An 18,477-nucleotide genomic window follows, 5' to 3' on the forward strand; every position below is an offset into this window, starting at 1 on the left:
GTGATCGAGTGACCAGAGAGATTGAAGTGTTCTCCAACTGGTTTTTGAATGTTATAATTCTTGACATCTGATTTGTGTCCATTCATTCTTTTACGTAGAGACTGTCCAGTTTGGCCAATGTACATGGCAGAGGGGCATTGCTGGCACATGATGGCATATATCACATTGGTAGATGCGCAGGTGAACGAGCCTCTGATAGTGTGGCTGATGTGATTAGGCCCTATGATGGTATCCCCTGAATAGATATGTGGACAGAGTTGGCAATGGGCTTTGTTGCAAGGATAGATTCCTGGGTTAGTGGTTCTGTTGTGTGGTGTGTGGTTGCTGGTGAGTATTTGCTTCAGATTGGGGGGCTGTCTGTAAGCAAGGACTGGTCTGTCTCCCAAGATCTGAGAGAGCGATGGCTCGTCCTTCAGGATAGGTTGTAGATCCTTGATGATGCGTTGGAGAGGTTTTAGTTGGGGGCTGAAGGTGATGGCTAGTGGCGTTCTGTTGTTTTCTTTGTTGGGCCTGTCCTGTAGTAGGTGACTTCTGGGTACCCATCATAGGGCCTAATCACATCAGCCACACTATCAGAGGCTCGTTCACCTGCGCATCTACCAATGTGATATATGCCATCATGTGCCAGCAATGCCCCTCTGCCATGTACATTGGCCAAACTGGACAGTCTCTACGTAAAAGAATGAATGGACACAAATCAGACGTCAAGAATTATAACATTCAAAAACCAGTTGGAGAACACTTCAATCTCTCTGGTCACTCGATCACAGACCTAAGAGTGGCTATACTTCAACAAAAAAGCTTCAAAAACAGACTCCAACGAGAGACTGCTGAATTGGAATTAATTTGCAAACTGGATACAATTAACTTAGGCTTGAATAGAGACTGGGAATGGATGAGTCATTACACAAAGTAAAACTATTTCCCCATGGTATTTCTCCCTCCCACCCCACCCCCCACTGTTCCTCTGATATTCTTAGGTTTCAGAGTAGCAGCCGTGTTAGTCTGTATTCGCAAAAAGAAAAGGAGTACCGGTGGCACCTTAGAGACTAACAAATTTATTAGAGCATAAGCTTTCGTGAGCTACAGCTCACTTCATCATGAAGTGAGCTGTAGCTCACGAAAGCTTATGCTCTAATAAATTTGTTAGTCTCTAAGGTGCCACCGGTACTCCTTTTCTTTTTGCGAATACAGACTAACACGGCTGCTACTCTGAAACCTGTGATTATGCAAGGCACTGCATTTAGCCGTGTAGAGTGGAAATCTGTCAACTTCATGAAAAAACTCGCACAGATACAGACAGACATCATCTTCCTCTCCAAATGCAAACAGATGGACATCATACCGAAAGGACTGAAGGTAAAAAATTCATTACAATCTACATACCACACAGACTATGCTGACATCTTGTGCCACACACTCTCAAAGAAACTGCAGAACCACCTGATCAACATCCTCTACAGCAAACAGGGAAAGATTAATCAGCAAAATGCATCCGATGAAGTGAGCTGTAGCTCACGAAAGCTTATGCTCTAATAAATTTGTTCGTCTCTAAGGTGCCACCGGTACTCCTTTTCTTTTTTCTGATATTCTTGTTAACTGCTGGAATTAGCCTACCTGCTTGTCACCATGAAAGGTTTTCCTCCTTTCCCCCCCCCTGCTGTTGGTGATGGCTTATCTTAAGTGATCACTCTCCTTACAGTGTGTATGATAAACCCATTGTTTCATGTTCTCTGTGTGTGTGTATATAAATCTCTCCTCTGTTTTTTCCACCAAATGCATCCGATGAAGTGAGCTGTAGCTCACGAAAGCTTATGCTCTAATAAATTTGTTAGTCTCTAAGGTGCCACAAGTACTCCTTTTCTTTTTGCGAATACAGACTAACACGGCTGCTACTCTGAAACCTGTATTTCCAGAGAATTTTGCTTGCTTAGTTTTTCACCCTCTCTTTTTAGTGCCAATGGTTTCTGGTATCCATTACCAGACATGAACAAAATACCATGAATAGGAGACTCTGACAAAAGTGACAAGCCATTAACTTCAAGAGGTGTACTTTGAAAGGCAAATACTTTTATTATTAATAGTAAAGATAATAAGCTAAAGGCAAGAACATAACAGCACTACTTTTTATCCATTAATAGGCTACACTAAAAGTTTCTCATGTACATTTGTTTCAACTTGTCATATTTTTTACATATTTTTCTAAGAACAGAGTTGTGTTAAAAAAAATATATTATACCAAGAGGTTGACATTTGCAGAGTTAAAGTCCTTTAATTCAAAAGGAATGATCCAGCTATTGCATTTCTGAAATCAAATGGTTCCAGACTTCATGTCTTCTATTTTTTCAAATGAAATTTTACAAAGTTTTTAAATAAGAGTTCAAAACAGGTTCATAATAAAAAAAATGTAAATCAACTTTTATATACAAAGGATAATTATGTGTATGTGGAGGTGGACTAAAAGAGAAAGGGTAAGTGTCACAGAATGTCAATATCTGTATTTGGTAGAATAGTCTTTTGGCGACACCACGAGACCTCTACCTTTACGAGCTCCTCTATAAACTGTTTCTATAATGTCGATCATCTCTTGCTTGTCTTCCATCGCCCAGTTAATCTTGTTGTTGTTACCTGTACCTAAATCAATCATGATGTGTTTATTCCTTTAAGAGGAAAGAAAAAAAAAACAAAAGAAACCACAGGTCAATATGCTAAACTACTCATAATATTTCACAGGACTCAAGCAACTTGCAATATGTAGCTCTTCTACCATAGGTCAGCAAATAAGTATTACACTAAATGGCAGAATACAACATTTGTTATTGGCATACTCAGGTTGAAAGTTGATAGCCCACCTGTTTTAAAATAGTATTTTTCTGTTCCTAAAATTACAATAAAAAGATGCAAAGATTTATGTTTATCCTGAGGAATAGCATCTTCATGTTTTCCTCCCACTGCCTGCCTCCACAAAAAAGTAACATTTCTGAACAATGTCCCTTTCTAAAAAGCTCTAGATGTATTTGCCGTTTAACAGATTTTATCAATTAGAAGTAGACCTACTGGTTCAAGAACTGAATAATGTGGATAGTTATCATAAATATTTTATCTCTGTGTTGTTTATTTAATTGGCATGTGAACGAGATGTATTTTTTATTTCTTAGAAATTAAAATTTGAAATTCCCTAGGGTGCCAAGAACTCAAATATTGTGCTAGTATATGAGGAACAACAAAGTGAAGTGGATCAGTGTACTTTTATTTCCCCAAGAAACCAGAAAGTACAAGCACAAGTAATTTGAGGTGTTATTAGTAATTTACTGTAAAGATTTAATTTTATGTTGGCAGTGTCTTTAAATGTTGCCACACTTCAAAAATGTCAAGCAAATACAGAACGAATGCAAAAAAAGTTTAGCAGTTCTATCACTCTAGGAAATGGAAGACATTTCAACTATGAGATATGGATATTGTTATAAACTTACACATTTGATTTTTAAATGTAAATATTTTAATTGTATTTAGGGCTTGTTTCTGTAAATCTAACATCTAAAATCAGCTACTATGCATATTCAAACATGCAAAACTGCTCATTTCATAGCTACAGTGTTCTGTGCAGCTGGGTAGCAGAAAGAAAAAAAGCTCAGAATGCTTTTTTAAAAACTCTGCTTGAGAGGTGAATGCAATAATGCTTCCTGTGTGCAATGGGCCTCCTCCAAGCCAATGAAAAATACTCCATTGACTTCACTGGGTCTAATGTGAAGAAAATTATCCAGATGGCATATGTTAATACACAATAAGATATAAAATAATGACATTTAAACTTCCCACTGCACTTTGAGATGAAGATGGCACTAGAGTGAAAATTCAGCCCAGTCAGGATCTCAGGGTTCATCTACACCACTGCTGCATTTCACTTAAGACCCTACCTATGATGATGGGAGGGGTTCTTTTGTCAGGGTAGGTAATCCACCTCCCTGATGGGTGGTAGCTAGGTCAACAGGATAATTCTCCCGTTGATTTAGCGCTGTCTACACTGGGCTCTAGGTGAGTTTAACTGCATTGTTCAGGGCTGCAGATTTTTCACACCCCTGAGCGACATAGTATTACTGACCTAACTTCCTAGTGTAGACCAGGTTTTACTTGCAGTATAATCTTGGTTCGTAACGGTGCTATTTTTAATTCTCAGGCCTGGAAGTGCTAAGTGGCAAATGGGTCAGGTAATGAACATTACTGAAGAACTGATACAAGGTGTTAAGATTTATTAGATTAATTGGGGAAGAGCTACACTGAACTTGAATGCGATTACTTGTACATAAGCACAATATCTTAAATATTTTTTAAAAAATAAATACACGAGCATATATAAAATGCATACAATACATTGCCCTTAATTATAGCATGTAATCCACAATACACCAAATTAAATTATACAGTAGAAATAAGGCATACCTAAAGAAAAACATGACTGTACAGGGATCATACAACTCGTACATCTTGTTGAAGTCTGGTACTTCTGTGATATCCACAAGATAAATAACAGCAAAATTTTTTACCTGAACAGAAGAAACAAAATTAAAATGACTGTAAACAGAGCAAAATACACTAGCAAGCCTTTAATAACTATATAACAAGACTGATCTTTTTATAGAATTTTGACAGATTTAGAAAAAAATAGGTTTAAGTTATTGCAATAATAATGCTGCAAGATGTTCATTACTAAGTTAAAGTCAAGCAAATATTTATTCCCTTTTGCCATTTCTAACCGGCTCTTAAAAGTTTGGAAAATAAATACATTTTATAGAGAAAGGGAATTCACATCCAGTAACGGAAAAATGGTATGTATTAAAATAGTGGCTAAGTCACACTCTGTTGTGCCTTCCTCTCAATTATAGGTCCGACCCTATAAATATTTAAGGTGAGAGTGCTAGCAAATGCTATCATTAAGGTTGTTGAAGGGTTAGAATTTAAATGCTTAATTTTCAGTTGCTTATGATTTCCAGAAACTTTCACCCAAAAAGCTGAAATTTTCCATAATTTGTGTGTGTCCAAAGCAGAAAGGTTTTTTTTTTTTTTAAAAAGTCTGAGCAAAGATGGGTTAGCTATTATTTAATAGAACAGTAAGGGAAAACACACTAACCTCAGAATTTAAAAAAAACCTTCAGGCTTTTTGGACAGCTATGAAGTCCAAATGGCAGGGGTAGAAAGTTTAAATTTGGCATGTAAATATTCCTCATTGAGAAAGTAGGATTTGATTTTGCAGAGTTATTATGAACTGAAGATTGTACTTTGTACATGCACCGTACATTTTGAAAGGGGTTTTCTTACTAAATTCATGGTTAATTTCTTAAATTGCTGAAGAAAGCTATGCTGCCAATTGAAAAGAAAATGTACAGTCCACAGGCTCTGAGCGAATTAATAAAAAAATCTTAAAAAGAAGAGAACTGAGATGAACATTTAAGTCACTAAACATACTGGACAATGATAATGAAAATATGCATATACACAAGGATTAGATACACATGTAGCATCTATAATATTTTTAAGTTGCAGAAACAACACAGTTTTGAGAAACGTTTATATGATTATACTTGCTTGCTTTTGTAACTCACATGTATAACAGGGAAGAGTTAATGTAGTGCAAACACCCTTACATTTTTGTTTCCTGACTTTTCAATGCATAACTAGGTAAATTTAGCATTCTCTGAAGGTAATACTTGCAAAATCTTAGATTGTAACAAGCTTAATACTTTTCAAGTACTTTTAACTATTTAATTTTCTGTTAAGTATAACTGAAAACAAAATACGATTAAATAGAAATTATATAACATGTTAACAAATAAATCGATACAGAATTAAGCAATATCAGGCAAGCACACTTTTGTCTAGTGTAAACAGCAATTAGTCATTTTAAAAGTCTGCAAATGCATACACAACAGCAGGTACTTTAAGAAAGTGTCTTGATTTTTCATTTACGTACAAAGTGACAAAGCTATTTGGTATACATCATAATCCAAATGTGTGTCAAAAAAGTAAATTTCTATTTAGACACACAGTATCAAACCTCAAAGTTTGTGTACATATAGTCAGTCCCAAGAACTCAGTTCACATTACCTATGAAGTTAACTGTATTTATAGGATCAAATTAGATAATCTTCTGAAGTAATTGATTGCTTCCAGGTTGATTTGGCAGGAAAAGACTTCTCCAGCACAGTGAAACTAAGACATTATTTTCACTCTACTGCTGCTTCTGTAAGAACTACCGGGTGACTGACATGTACAATACCAACAGCTCAGGTGCAATTCTCCTGCTGGGAAATTTCTACAATGCACATTTGTCAGCAAAAACCTAAAACTCTTATGACACACTAAATTTAGTCCTAGAATAAAATATCAGTGTCTGGCTAACCTTGAGTTCACATTGTCCACAATTTTTAAAATACACTTTGTTTCATGAAAGAGCATTTCTGCAAAAGGTAGAATTTATTATGAATCAAAGCACAAGTACAAATATTTCTGTTTTTGAAGTACAAAAGAATACCATTAAAATAGTAATAAATAATAAATATTTTTACATACAAAATAGTTTATACTCAATGCAAGAAATACTAACGTAGCGCCTACTACAGGAGTGGCTTAACTTAAGTTTGATATTTTCTCTATTTAAATGAACTGAGCAATTACAGCTCCTATAGAATATAACTACAAAATTTTGTAGGTCATTATCAAGGAACCCAAATGGACGTACACTTTAGGAGAGGAAGCCACTGAGGGTACAAATATTAACTTTTGTTTTACAAAAGTGAGAAATTTTACACAGTTAATATTCAATAAACAACATTAGATGAATCTCACTTTGAAAATGAGATTATTCTGATCACTATCATACTTTGGTAGAGATCTTATCACCATAATCTAAGCACCTCCCAAACATTAATGAACTTACCTTCCCAGCATTAGATTGGAAAAAAATTGTTATACTAATTTTATAAATGGAGGACTGAGACACATGCATTTAGCAACTCAAACAAAAATCACACATGAAATCTGAGGTAGTCAGGAACTAAATCCAGAATGCCTTCCTTTCCTCTTGCTTTCTCCATGCCCTTTGTTTCAATTCTGAAAATATTTTTTAATGAGAATTCAGTGCTTTACAGCATTTGAACACTGGAATCGCTGCCATGTTCCTTAGATTGAAGGCTCTTTGGGACATCTTTTTGTTCCGTGTTTCTACAGCACCCAGCACAATGGGACATGGTCAACAACCGGGGCTCTTAGGCACTAATGCAATACAAACAACAAATGTTCCATATATTGAGCACAGGTGCCCAAACTTTTCCTGTCGCACCCCCTCTTTCCAGTAATGGACTCTGTCCGTGCCCCCACTCTGTTACTGGCTCAGCAGAGGAGTTTCAGCTGAAGATGGAACTGGGGGCAGAACTGGAGATGGGGGAGGACCTGGGGCTAGAGGCAGAGCTAGCCTGGGGGCGGAGAGGGAATGAACGCAGAGCTGGCCTGGGGGCGGAGCAGAGGGTGAAGCAGAGTGGAGCTGCAGCTGGGGCTGAGGGCAGAGCAGGGAGCAGAGTGGAGCTGCGGCTGGGGGTGGAGCTGGTCTTCGGGGGAGTGGAGCTGTGGCTGGGGTTGCAATTGGTCTGAGGGCAAAGTGGGGCTGGGTGGCACACTCTCTCCCCACTCCCCCGTGAGCGCTGGCCCAGGCCCTACCACAACACCCACCCCATACACGTTCCTCCACGCCCACAAGGGAGCATGCCATGCAGTTTGGGGACCACTGTTTAGAATATAAAACTTGTTCCCTAACATTTCAGGATAGTGGCGCCTATCTAGAAGTCAGATGTGAGAACAAGACACTAAACACTAATTTTAACATAGGTACCTCAAGCCAGAGAAGAAAATAAATATAATACTGGAAAAGCAAATCATGATAGTACCCCATCAGCTACAAATATACTTAAAGACAACTGCAGCTGGCACAATTCTAATTCCAGTGAAAGATACTTGAGTTTATAATCAGACACAGGTACTTGCTCCTGGGGAACTTCTGTGCTACCTTGCATAAGAAGAATGTATATCCCCCAATTTCTTTGCTTCCCCGCAGAAAATGACTTTCTGATGGGGAAGCAAAGGAAAGCCACAACAGTGGTCACGCGATCCTCCCCAGCAGTATGTTTCAGGTGCCCAGGGCAGCCAGCAGAGAGGTAAATCACTGTGGGGCAGGGGGCAGAACTGGAGAAGACCCAGCTGGGTGGCTCCCACCCTGCACTGGGCTAAGCTGCTAGTCCCGGCTGGGCTGGGGAGGAGGGGACTTCCTCTTCCCCTGTGCAGCATCCAGGGCCGCGTCAGACCCACTCCCAGATTTCTCTCCCCACTCTAAGAAAGCTCTGCAAACTCCCCCTTTCCTGCGCTTCCTGCACCCATTGCTCCTCAGCTGCAGAGGGAGGGATCACTGTACAGGGAGCTGCTCCCCCATCCGCCCACCCCCGTGCATCCAGAGCCCCTCAAACCCAGACCTCGACACCAATCCTCACCTCCCCATGCACCCAGAACCTCCAAGGCAAGCCCCACTGCTCCTGCAGCTGGACCACCGTGATGAGCCACCTACACCCAGATCCCCACCATACTGAGCCTCAACCAGCTGCACCTGGATCCCCACCCCACTGAGCCCCACTTCCCCCGTATCAGGACACCCCTCTTCCCTGAGCCCCAACCACCTTCACTTGGACCCTCCTGCAGAGTCCCATTACTGTTGCACCCAGAACCCCACAACAAGGCACTGTGCATCCAGATCCCCCCTGTACCCGCATCTCCCCCTGAGCCACCCATCCCCAGATTGCCCCACACAGAACCCTCTCAACCCTGTATCCCCCCTCACTTGGATCCTCCCTTGCTGAGCATGCCTGCTGACACCTGGTGCACCTGGCACAGAGGGGCAGGGCCCTGGGGTGTTTCTGGGGCAGGCTCAGTCCTTGCACTGTGTCAGGCTTGGGTGCAACCTCACTGTTGAATCTGTGTCCTGGGAGAGGAGCTGCACAGTGATCTCCCACCTCTGTGCAGCCAGTGGCCTGTGCTCCCCAATGCCATGCTGGAGCATCCACATTTATTTGACAAATAACATTCGCAGAATTTTGTAAACATTTACTTTTTCAAGGAAAGTAAAAAAGGAGAAATCTGAGACTCTCTACAGTTTAAAAGTGTGCAGGGAAGACACCTATAAAAATGTGAATGGAAATCTTGTACACACATTCAAGTATAATAAAAAAGCCTGAATACATAAAATCCTTGCAGTAAATCAGTTATATCAATAGGACTTTTCAAAAAAATATTTCCTTTTAGCGCTTGGGGATTAAATATTCCATGACTCCAAAGTCTGGGAAAAAGAATACTACTGGCCAGATTTGCAAGGTGTCAGACCTCAAGTGTCACTTTTTGCTGCCATCTTGTCTTCCTCCACTCACCTTTTAATTTCAGTCTGATTTTAGTGGCTCCTTATTAGAACTGTTAACACTGATACCAATACTGTATACCATCTGAATACTGATTTCAAAAAGCATAAGCATTCATTCTAAGTTTTAGGAGTTAAGAATACTGTGCACCAACATCATTCTGAAATGGAAGATGTGGAGAATATGAAGGAAAGCACGACCATTATCTTGGTGTTTCTCAGATCAATGTTCTTGATATTTTTGTTCTTGAATAACTATATAGAACTTCAATAATCCCCGTAAGAGAGAATATCTACACATTTGCTGTTTCCCTCTTCAAGCAAAGTCTGAGAGGCCACCCATGTCCAACACTGCTAGTATAATAGTGTCTTCTTCTATATTCAAGAAAAGCTACGACACCCAATGAAGTTGAGTTGAGCATATGTGGACCGGGGAAAAAAAATTGGATATTTTCTCCACTTAACTACAATGGCCCATTGAAGTTCCTGTTGAATACAGCAGCAGCGTAGATTCTAAAAGCCTATTGCACCTGTTGTGAGGGAACCCAGGAAGAAGTAAATATAACAACTTTTATTTTGTGAAGCTAATATAGTTTTACATTATTCAACAAACTAACCATAAACTTTTTTGGATATGATGAACCTTAAATACGGCTAACATTTTAATACTTCTCAGGGGTAGAAATATTTGGTGGACCAGTATTAAGCCATTTCTTCTAACTGGTCCATGACCAGAAGGAAAAGAAAAGTTGTAAGTCCCTTACATTCTACAATATCAGACATTAGAGTGATACATATATTTCTCCACTTACTTCTCCTCATATAACTCAGCAAGATCAACTTTCAGCTATACAATATTATTTACCATTTACTGGCTCAAGGCTTTACATCAGACACAAGAAAAAGTGAATCCCACTTTTCCTCCAATGTCTTTCTTCCTAATGCCCTTTACAATACCTTAGCAGAAAAAAAAAAAAAACAAAAAAAAAAACCCATATGGCTGCAAGCATTACGACAGCTAACACCCAGTCTACACTAACCTAAAACTTTTAGCCTGAAGCTGTTTTAACACTGTTTAGATAGCAAGTTAAACAACCTGACAAAACCAGCTTGCAATTAGAATCTACTCTTGAGGACAGTTTTAAAAAAAGTTTGACATTGTCTACCTTGGCCTATTAAATTTTAGCTGTTTTAGCTGGAAACTGTTTTTAAAATAGCTTCAAGTTACATGGTTTTCATACAAGTATAATGGAGACCTAAGGAGCTGTACTAACAAGCCAAAGCAAGATGGAAGTTTCCGTCAGATCTTGAGTGACAGTTAAGAGGTACACAGGGTAATCTGCGGGGGATTTAATGGGAAATTTTGCGCAGTCCTAAAAGAAAGTGGAAGAGAGCAGAGGAGGAGATAAATATGAGTATCAAGGTCTAAGGGAGAAAAGAGGCCCAAGAAAAGTTTTTAGGGTGAGGAACGTGCTTTTGAATTAAACTCACAAGCATTAACAATATATTAATCCTGATTAATCACGCAATAAAAAATTAATCATGATTAATCACACTGTTAAACAATAACAGAATACAATTTAAATATTTTTGGCTATTTTCTACATTTTCAAATATACTGATTTCAATTAAAAACACAGAATACAACGTGTACAGTGCTCACCTTATATTATTTTTTATTATTTGCGCTGTAAAACAAAATAAATAGTATTTTTCAATTCACCTAATATAAGTATTTTAGGGCAATATCTTTATTATGAAAGTTGAACTTACAAATGTAGAATTATTACAAAAAATAAAACAGTGTAAAACTTTAGAGCCTACAAGTCCACTCAGTCCTCCCTGTTCAGCCAATCACTCACACAAACAAGTTTGTTTACATTTGCAGGAGATAATGCTGCCCGCTTCTTGTTTACAATGTCACCTGAAAGTAAAAACAGGCATTGTCATGGGATCACTGTAGCCCACATCGCAAGATATTTACACGCCAGCTGCATTAAAGATTCATATATCCCTTCAGGCCAAGGCATGAAGGGGCATATGAATGTTTAGCATATCTGACATTTAAATACCTTGAAATGTTGGCTACAAAAGTGCCATGCGAACACCTGTTCTCACTTTCAGGTGACATTAGAAATAAGAAGCGGGCAGCATTATCTCCCGTAAACGTAAATACACTTGTTTGTCTGAATGATTGACTGAACAAGAAGGACTGAGGGGACTTGTAGGCTCTAAAGTTTTACATTATTTTTTGTTACATAACTGCACTCAAAACGAAACAATCTACATCTGTAAATTGCACTTTCATGATAAAGAGATTGCACTATTGGACTTGAATGAAGTGAACTGAAAAATACTATTTTTACAGTGCAAACATTTATAATAAAAAGAATAATATAAAGTGAGAACTGTACACGTTGTATTCTGTGTTGTAATTGAAATCAATATATTTGAAAATGTAGGAAAACATCCAAAATATTTAATAAATTTCAATAGGTAGTCTATTGTTTAACAGTGCAATTAAAAGTGTGATTAAACATGATTAATATTTTTTAGTTAAGCACGTGAGCTAACTGAGATTAATTGACAGCCCTAGTTATTAGACATATAAACTTTAAATTTATCAATATTTTCCTGGCTTTAAAATTACAAAGTGATTTAAGAAGAGTATGCTTATCATAATGATTGGCAAATACCACCAGCTTTAAGAGCAACTACACTTTTCTAACCTCCCTACTCTGCTTATTAACTCTTTCTGTAGCTTTTGCCTCTGAGTAGAAGCACAGGGACAAGTGGCCATTTCTTGAGTAGATGCCATTGCTAGTGTGCCTTTCAACCATGGTTGGTTAGATGCAAAGCAACAGACCTAGTCATCTCAAGTCATCACTTGCCAGAGACCAAGTGATTCTCTACCAAATGTCATGCATACAATAAAGGTTTCTGATTTGAGGTTTGTCTGATATTTGGTATTTACTTTTAGACAAGTTTTAGCTTTTTACTGTAAATATTGTTTAAATATTTGTATTTAATTATATAAAAATTTAGCACCCAAAGCTCAGTATCCCTGGGGATGAGCTTCCAGCAATCATAGGCCCCCTCTGAAACAGTGTTCTGTACTGCAAAAAATAATTTGAGATATTTTCAAGGTATTTTATAAGTACAGTATGCTTACATTTTTGCTCTGGAAAAACTGGAAACCCTTCACACAACATTATTTCTTGTTAAACTTCCTAAAGTATGCAAGTTTTCGGTATGTATTGCACTGAAATGAATGCTTATTTCAATTGTAAACAAGGATACATTTTAGTGGGAACAATCTTTATGTTTTGGTGGTTTTCTCTAGTTTTCTTTTGCCAAAATACAAGTCAGGTCAATAAAGTTCAACTCCACATTGATTATAAAGTACAGATACATTATTAATTCCTAAAATCATGCTGCAAATTTAAAAAAAAAAATGTTCCACCTCAGTACTAAGTGTGAAATACAGCTACATTTCTTCAAATGTAGCATGCAGCTACAGCATGGCAACATTTTGTACTACGCTTTAGATCAGCGGTTCTCAAACTGTGGGTTGGGACCTCAAAGTGGGTCGGGACCTCAAAGTGGGTCGCAACGCCATTTTAATGGGGTTGCCAGGGCTGGCTTAGACTTGCTGGGGCCCAGGGCCAAAGCCCAAGCCCAAGGGCTCCAGCCCTGGCCGAAGGGGCTAAGGTTACAGGCCCCCTGCCTGGGGCTGAAGCCCTTTGGCTTCGGCTTTGGCCCCCCCGCCGGGGGCAGTGGACCTTTGGCTTTGCACACACACCCCCAGGGTGGTGGGGCTTGGGCGGGCTCAAGCATCTGTCCCCTCTCCTGGGGTCCTGTAGTAATTTTTGTTGTCAGAAGAGGGTTGTGGTGCAATGAAGTTTGAGAACCCCTGCTTTAGATTATAAACACCTGTACAATTGGAACTTTTACTCACTCTTTAAAACAGCTGCGAGATCCAAACATGGCTCGTAAGCAAGAGGATGAGGAAGGATCTCCCCCTTTAACCTGCCATTTCTGCAGAGGGAGATTTTTAAATAAAAAGTTACATTGTTCTTTTTCCCTCATAAAAACTTAAATGCCAATATGTCTGCCAAATTGCCAAGAGTCCTGCCAAAGACAAATACTAATAGTATTCCCGTGTATAATCCATTAATTCCCACAACATTAAAAGTAAACATAAGACAAACAAATGCAAAGAAGCTGTGCTGAAGAAATGTCAAAGCATCCTCCTAGCTTAAGTCCCGTTATGGCTCAATATTTGATATGTACACAGTTGCCTTACCAGATGACTTCAACAACACTGAGATGAACAAGAGAAGTGCAATTTTTTAAGAATGCCATCGAGAAGAAATGACTGCCACAGAAACAGCTTCACATCAGGTTACAGCATATAGAGAACTGTACAAACGATTTTGGAAACACTTGTTGAATGCCATTTAAACATTAATTCACAGTAGTCGTTCTGGCTAGGTTCTTGTTTTATTTGAGTGTCACACTTTTTCTTATGAAGTTTAACCAACAAATAATTTGCCAAGATTTCTGTCTAGTTGTACTACTATGCAATAATGTTATCTGGGAGAACATGAAAGGATAAAATATATCCAATCACATATTTATGTAAACAATTACACCGGACCTCGCTAGAATGTGGGATTTGGGATCCATGTGTGGTACCACGTTATAGCGGGGACAGCGTTAAAATGAATTTTAATTAAAGTAATTAAATATGGGATACATGGTCACGACCACATTATATGCGAATTCGTGCTATAAAGATGCACGTTCTAGCGAGAGTCCGGTGTATTAATTTTTCCTCAGTATCTAAAATGCTTAAATGGGTGATCTGTTTGTCACAGGGTATCACTGCCATCTGAGAAAGCTTCAAGAGCTTGGCTCAATATGTACAGATTAAAATTAATTTGAGCCCTGGTATAACCAAGTGCAAACTCTAATTAAGCCAATGCAGTGGCACCCATTTCAACCAAGGCTGAGCATGGTCTATAAGTGCATTTCTTCCCACGCATTTTAAGATTTTACATTTTAAAAATAAAAATATATGCGAAACTAAAAACATCTAAACTTTTTAAGCTATTCCAATGAATTTTCTAATTACTACTGTATTAATATTACACATTCACAAGTGACAATGCTGGCTCAATCTTACCTGTAGCGTTCATACCAATGCTATTAATGAAACTTGTTTTCCTCTGAATGGCCTAGATTATTAGATGTTAAACGATCAGCCGTCAGAAAAGAAAAATATTTTCAGGGACAGATGCTCAGTTTTAGAATATAGTAGTACTGTTTCCATTCAATTAAGCATTAAACAACATGGTGGGTAATTATTTCACATGGCCATGAAAGCAGATGGCTGTTTCACATTCATTCAGTGTAGGCATAGCTTGTTAAAGAAACTGAACAAGTTGGATTTATTACCTGGAAACTGCCTTAGACTAAAAAGAACAAGCAATTTCAGATGCTGAACAGAAATATACAATTATCTCAAACGACAATCCAAATTTACCTTCTCAGCAATACTATACAACACTTCATCCATTTTCATACAAGTTGGATCCCAGTCATGTCCAAATCGGATGACCACCACACGGTCTTCTTCTGAAAGAATGGCCTGGTCTACTTGCCAGCCATTGTGTAAATGAGGAAGCATATACGACATTTTTAAAACTTGATGTAAGGCCTGCAAAAGAACAGAAACCATCTAAGAATTGATAATTCTTGAAATCTACTTAACATTAATCATGAAAGCCAGCCCAATAAAGCTAACACCCATCTATTAGCTTTTATTTAAGATGATGCACATGTGTCCAGATCTCACTGGTTTCCTTTAAAAACCACATACACCCCACAAAAGTCTTGCTGGTAGTGAAATAATTCTGATAAAGACTATTTATTTTTCTTAATGCTGTGTATAGACTGTGCTTTTTCTTAGGATTTCCCACCGTTGCAACTTCATCAACAGTAGTTCTAGCACAGACCGACAGCGAGCATTTTGATGCGTCACCTAGTCCTAGCCTGTATCAGTACAGCCCTAAATGACACGGGGGTTACACTGTGACCTCTCTACAACAATGTTCTCACTGGCACTGAAGTACTGGTGGGAAATTTTAAGGAAACGCTCAGTATGGAGTAGGGCCAAGCTTCATATAGCAACCATCGTCCAGTCCAGCAAGAGGGGTCTCCAGCAAGATTCCCATCCAGGACTAAAAGAAAAGGAGTACTTGTGGCACCTTAGAGACTAACAAATTTATTAGAGCATAAGCTTTCGTGAGCTACAGCTCACTTCTGTAGCTCATGAAAGCTTATGCTCTAATAAATGTGTTAGTCTCTAAGGTGCCACAAGTACTCCTTTTCTTTTTGCGGATACAGACTAACACGGCTGCTGCTCTGAAACCCATCCAGGACTAGGAAGAATGGAGAGAAACCCCTTCAGCCCTCACGATCTCCAGTCCTTTATTTTCAGTCTTTTACCAACAGGCCCAGCCCTATCACAGCTGTCAGGTCAGCTGTGCCATGTTCAGAGGCTTGACAGATTTGCTCCCAAACGTACCATTTTTAAATGAGCTATTACTACCGGGGCGCTGGAGCAATTATTATAGTGGGGGTGCTCAGAGCCATCAAATCAAACTGTAAACCCCGCACATAACGGAAACCACTGAAAGCCAAGGGGTGCAGTCGCACCCTAGCGCCAGCAGCTCTGATTATTACAAACCCCTCCAGGGTGGGGGTGGCGCACTGTGGGGGATGCCCCCACTGAGGGCAAAGCAGGGGTGCAAATGGGGCCACTGACATCCAAAACCAGCTTTGACACCCCCTCCCACCGTGCCCCACCGGCCCCTCCCACAGTCGCCCCCCTCAGCCCGCGCATCACCGCCCCCTAGGGCCCTTCCACAATGCCCCTCCCTACCCCCCACTGAAGCGGCCCTCCCCCGCCCCGGGCCGCGGCGGCACGGGCTGGCTCCCGCGAGGCGAGGCCCCTTCCAGAACATTCCACGCGGAGCCCGCCCAGCGGCCCCCCGAGACACCAACCTCCCCCGGGCGCGCACTCAGAGAAGCTGCCCACACCACGCTCCACAACGGCCCCCGACCGCGCCGCGAGCCCTGAGGGGACCAGACGGGGGCGCGCTCGCACGCGCAACACTTTGCGGGCGGGCGGAGAGGGATCGGAAGTGACGCAGGGCGTAGGCCGAGCAGAACACCGCCGCGACCGGAAGCAGTAGTCTCGCCATCTTGCTTGTGGGCTTCCCTTCAATAGGCGGATTGTTACCATCTGACCACTGGAAGGGGAAAAGGAGAGCTGGAGCATACCACCTCCCTAAAAGGGGAGGGGGTAATAGGCTGTACCAATTCACCCCAAAAGGGGGGCGTGGGAAACATTGATGTATTACCAACCCCCACAAAGGGGAGGCAAGGAGGTGTCAAAAGCCCCGCCGGTTGCTCTGGGCCTGGAGATTGCTATGCCAGGCAGGGAAGGGCCCAGCCTTGGGAGCGGTGCCAGGGTTACACGTGCCAGGGATGTCGAGCCTCACGCTTCAGGACAGGAGCCAATTCTGGCTGCCGCCAGGCTCCGGACGAGGTGCCTCCAGGGCCAGGCGATGCCATTAGTGTCACAGCCACTTTGGGGTGCCCCCCACCTTCCTCTGAAGCAGCTGGTGCTGGCTGAAGCTAGAGACAGGCTCCTGGCCAAGCTGGGCCCCGGGTTTGAGAGTACCGCACCGTGCCCGTCCTCGCTTCCTGTGAGGCTTCCTCCCACTTCGATATGGCAGCCAACTCATCATGCTGCAGTCAAGGTTTAAGGGGTAGAAAATTCACAGTTACAAGAGATTGTTGCCAAGTGGGGCCTGTCCTGATGTACCGAGCTCACCCTCCCATGGAACAGTTCTGCTGAGCCGGATTTTTGCAGATGAGATGATGTACTAGAAAAAACACTTACCAAGTCCCTGCCACAGCCAGGTTTAGGGACATCAAAAACTCTCTGTGCTCTTAACAGGTAGTTTTCATCAAGGACAAGACATGAGTCATAGGTCAAGGACACTAGTCTGAAGGTACTCTACCCATGACAAGAACGTAATTACCACACTTCCTATGTGGATTCTCAAATTATGTGCTTTCACATAAATCAAGCTAGAAGCCATATGAGATACTATCATGGTTAGTGTAAGAGCCAAAAATAACAAAACAGTCAGCATCAGCATGGTGCAATAAGCAGAAGAATAACTGGGTGAATCCAAAACCAGTACAGGCATTATATCAACGAGTATGATCAGAAATCTGGTGGATTAATAGGATAGCCTTTACACTACCAAAGTGCTCATATTAATCTTAGCCGAACATGTTCAGTCAAATCAAGCTTTAAAATTGGACAGTAGGATGCAAAGAGCACACCCACTCTCACTTTCCTCCTGTTCTAGTCTCATGTTGAAACAAGTTCTTCACCAGAGAAAGCTGCACCAGTAGAGAACCATCTGAATTATCTTGCTGGTTTCTTTAATAACAAACAAAAACGACAGGTTTAAATCATGGATGACTTTGTTGGTCATTGATCTTGCATTGAAAACCACAAGCCCCAGGATAAAGTTATTATTAGCTGATGCCTTAGTCTACAAAAAGTTATAAAACCCTTTGTGAAAATCATGGGGCACGTACAGATTTCAAACAGCTGGATTGCAAGTGAATATCAGTCTCTTCCCTTGTCTCTCAGTGCTCATTGCAACAGCAATCAAGAAGCCCATAAACCCCTAACAAATCTGTCCACAAAACTCCCTGATGCCCAGCTCCTGACAGAGTTGCTCCACTTTCTTGGACATCATCAAGGCTTAGTGTATTTGTCAGCAAACAACATAATTGTGCTCTAAAACCCAGTGGTTCCTGCTTCATTCTAGTCCTGAATTCTGCATGAGCTCTAAGTAAATTAAAACAGTGAGGATTTTACTGAATGAAATGTGAAAATGTTAATGAATGGCAATGAATAATACAACCAGTCTACT

General features: G+C 40.5%; 2 protein-coding genes across 5 annotated transcripts in view; one reads left to right on the top strand and one right to left on the bottom strand.

Annotated features, from left to right (window-relative positions):
- The window catches only part of HSBP1L1 (heat shock factor binding protein 1 like 1), a 21,632-nt gene extending 19,549 nt beyond the window's left edge, over nucleotides 1–2,083 (top strand). Inside the window, exon 4 of the mRNA XM_043508261.1 lies at nucleotides 1,956–2,083. Coding sequence (XP_043364196.1) covers nucleotides 1,956–2,018 — 63 coding nt within the window. The 3' untranslated portion in view covers nucleotides 2,019–2,083. The remainder of the gene's footprint in view (nucleotides 1–1,955) is intronic.
- On the bottom strand, nucleotides 2,040–16,755 carry TXNL4A (thioredoxin like 4A). Of its 4 annotated transcripts, none has more exons than XM_038392812.2 (4): nucleotides 16,520–16,755; nucleotides 14,997–15,170; nucleotides 4,441–4,544; nucleotides 2,040–2,660 (listed from the first exon to the last, which is right to left on the bottom strand). In XM_038392812.2, the coding sequence occupies exons 2-4, from the start codon at nucleotides 15,147–15,149 to the stop codon at nucleotides 2,489–2,491; spliced, it is 429 nt and encodes a 142-aa protein (XP_038248740.1). In that variant the 5' UTR covers nucleotides 15,150–15,170; nucleotides 16,520–16,755; the 3' UTR covers nucleotides 2,040–2,488. The 4 variants fall into 4 exon arrangements, with proteins under 4 accessions (XP_038248740.1, XP_043364194.1, XP_038248741.1 ...); XM_043508259.1 differs by lacking the exon at nucleotides 16,520–16,755 and adding an exon at nucleotides 16,041–16,236; XM_038392813.2 differs by lacking the exon at nucleotides 16,520–16,755 and adding an exon at nucleotides 13,407–13,486.
- Nucleotides 16,756–18,477: the final 1,722 nt, after the last annotated feature.

This window comes from Dermochelys coriacea, chromosome 2, assembly GCF_009764565.3.
Source record: "Dermochelys coriacea isolate rDerCor1 chromosome 2, rDerCor1.pri.v4, whole genome shotgun sequence".
Classification (NCBI taxonomy): Eukaryota; Metazoa; Chordata; order Testudines; family Dermochelyidae; genus Dermochelys; species Dermochelys coriacea.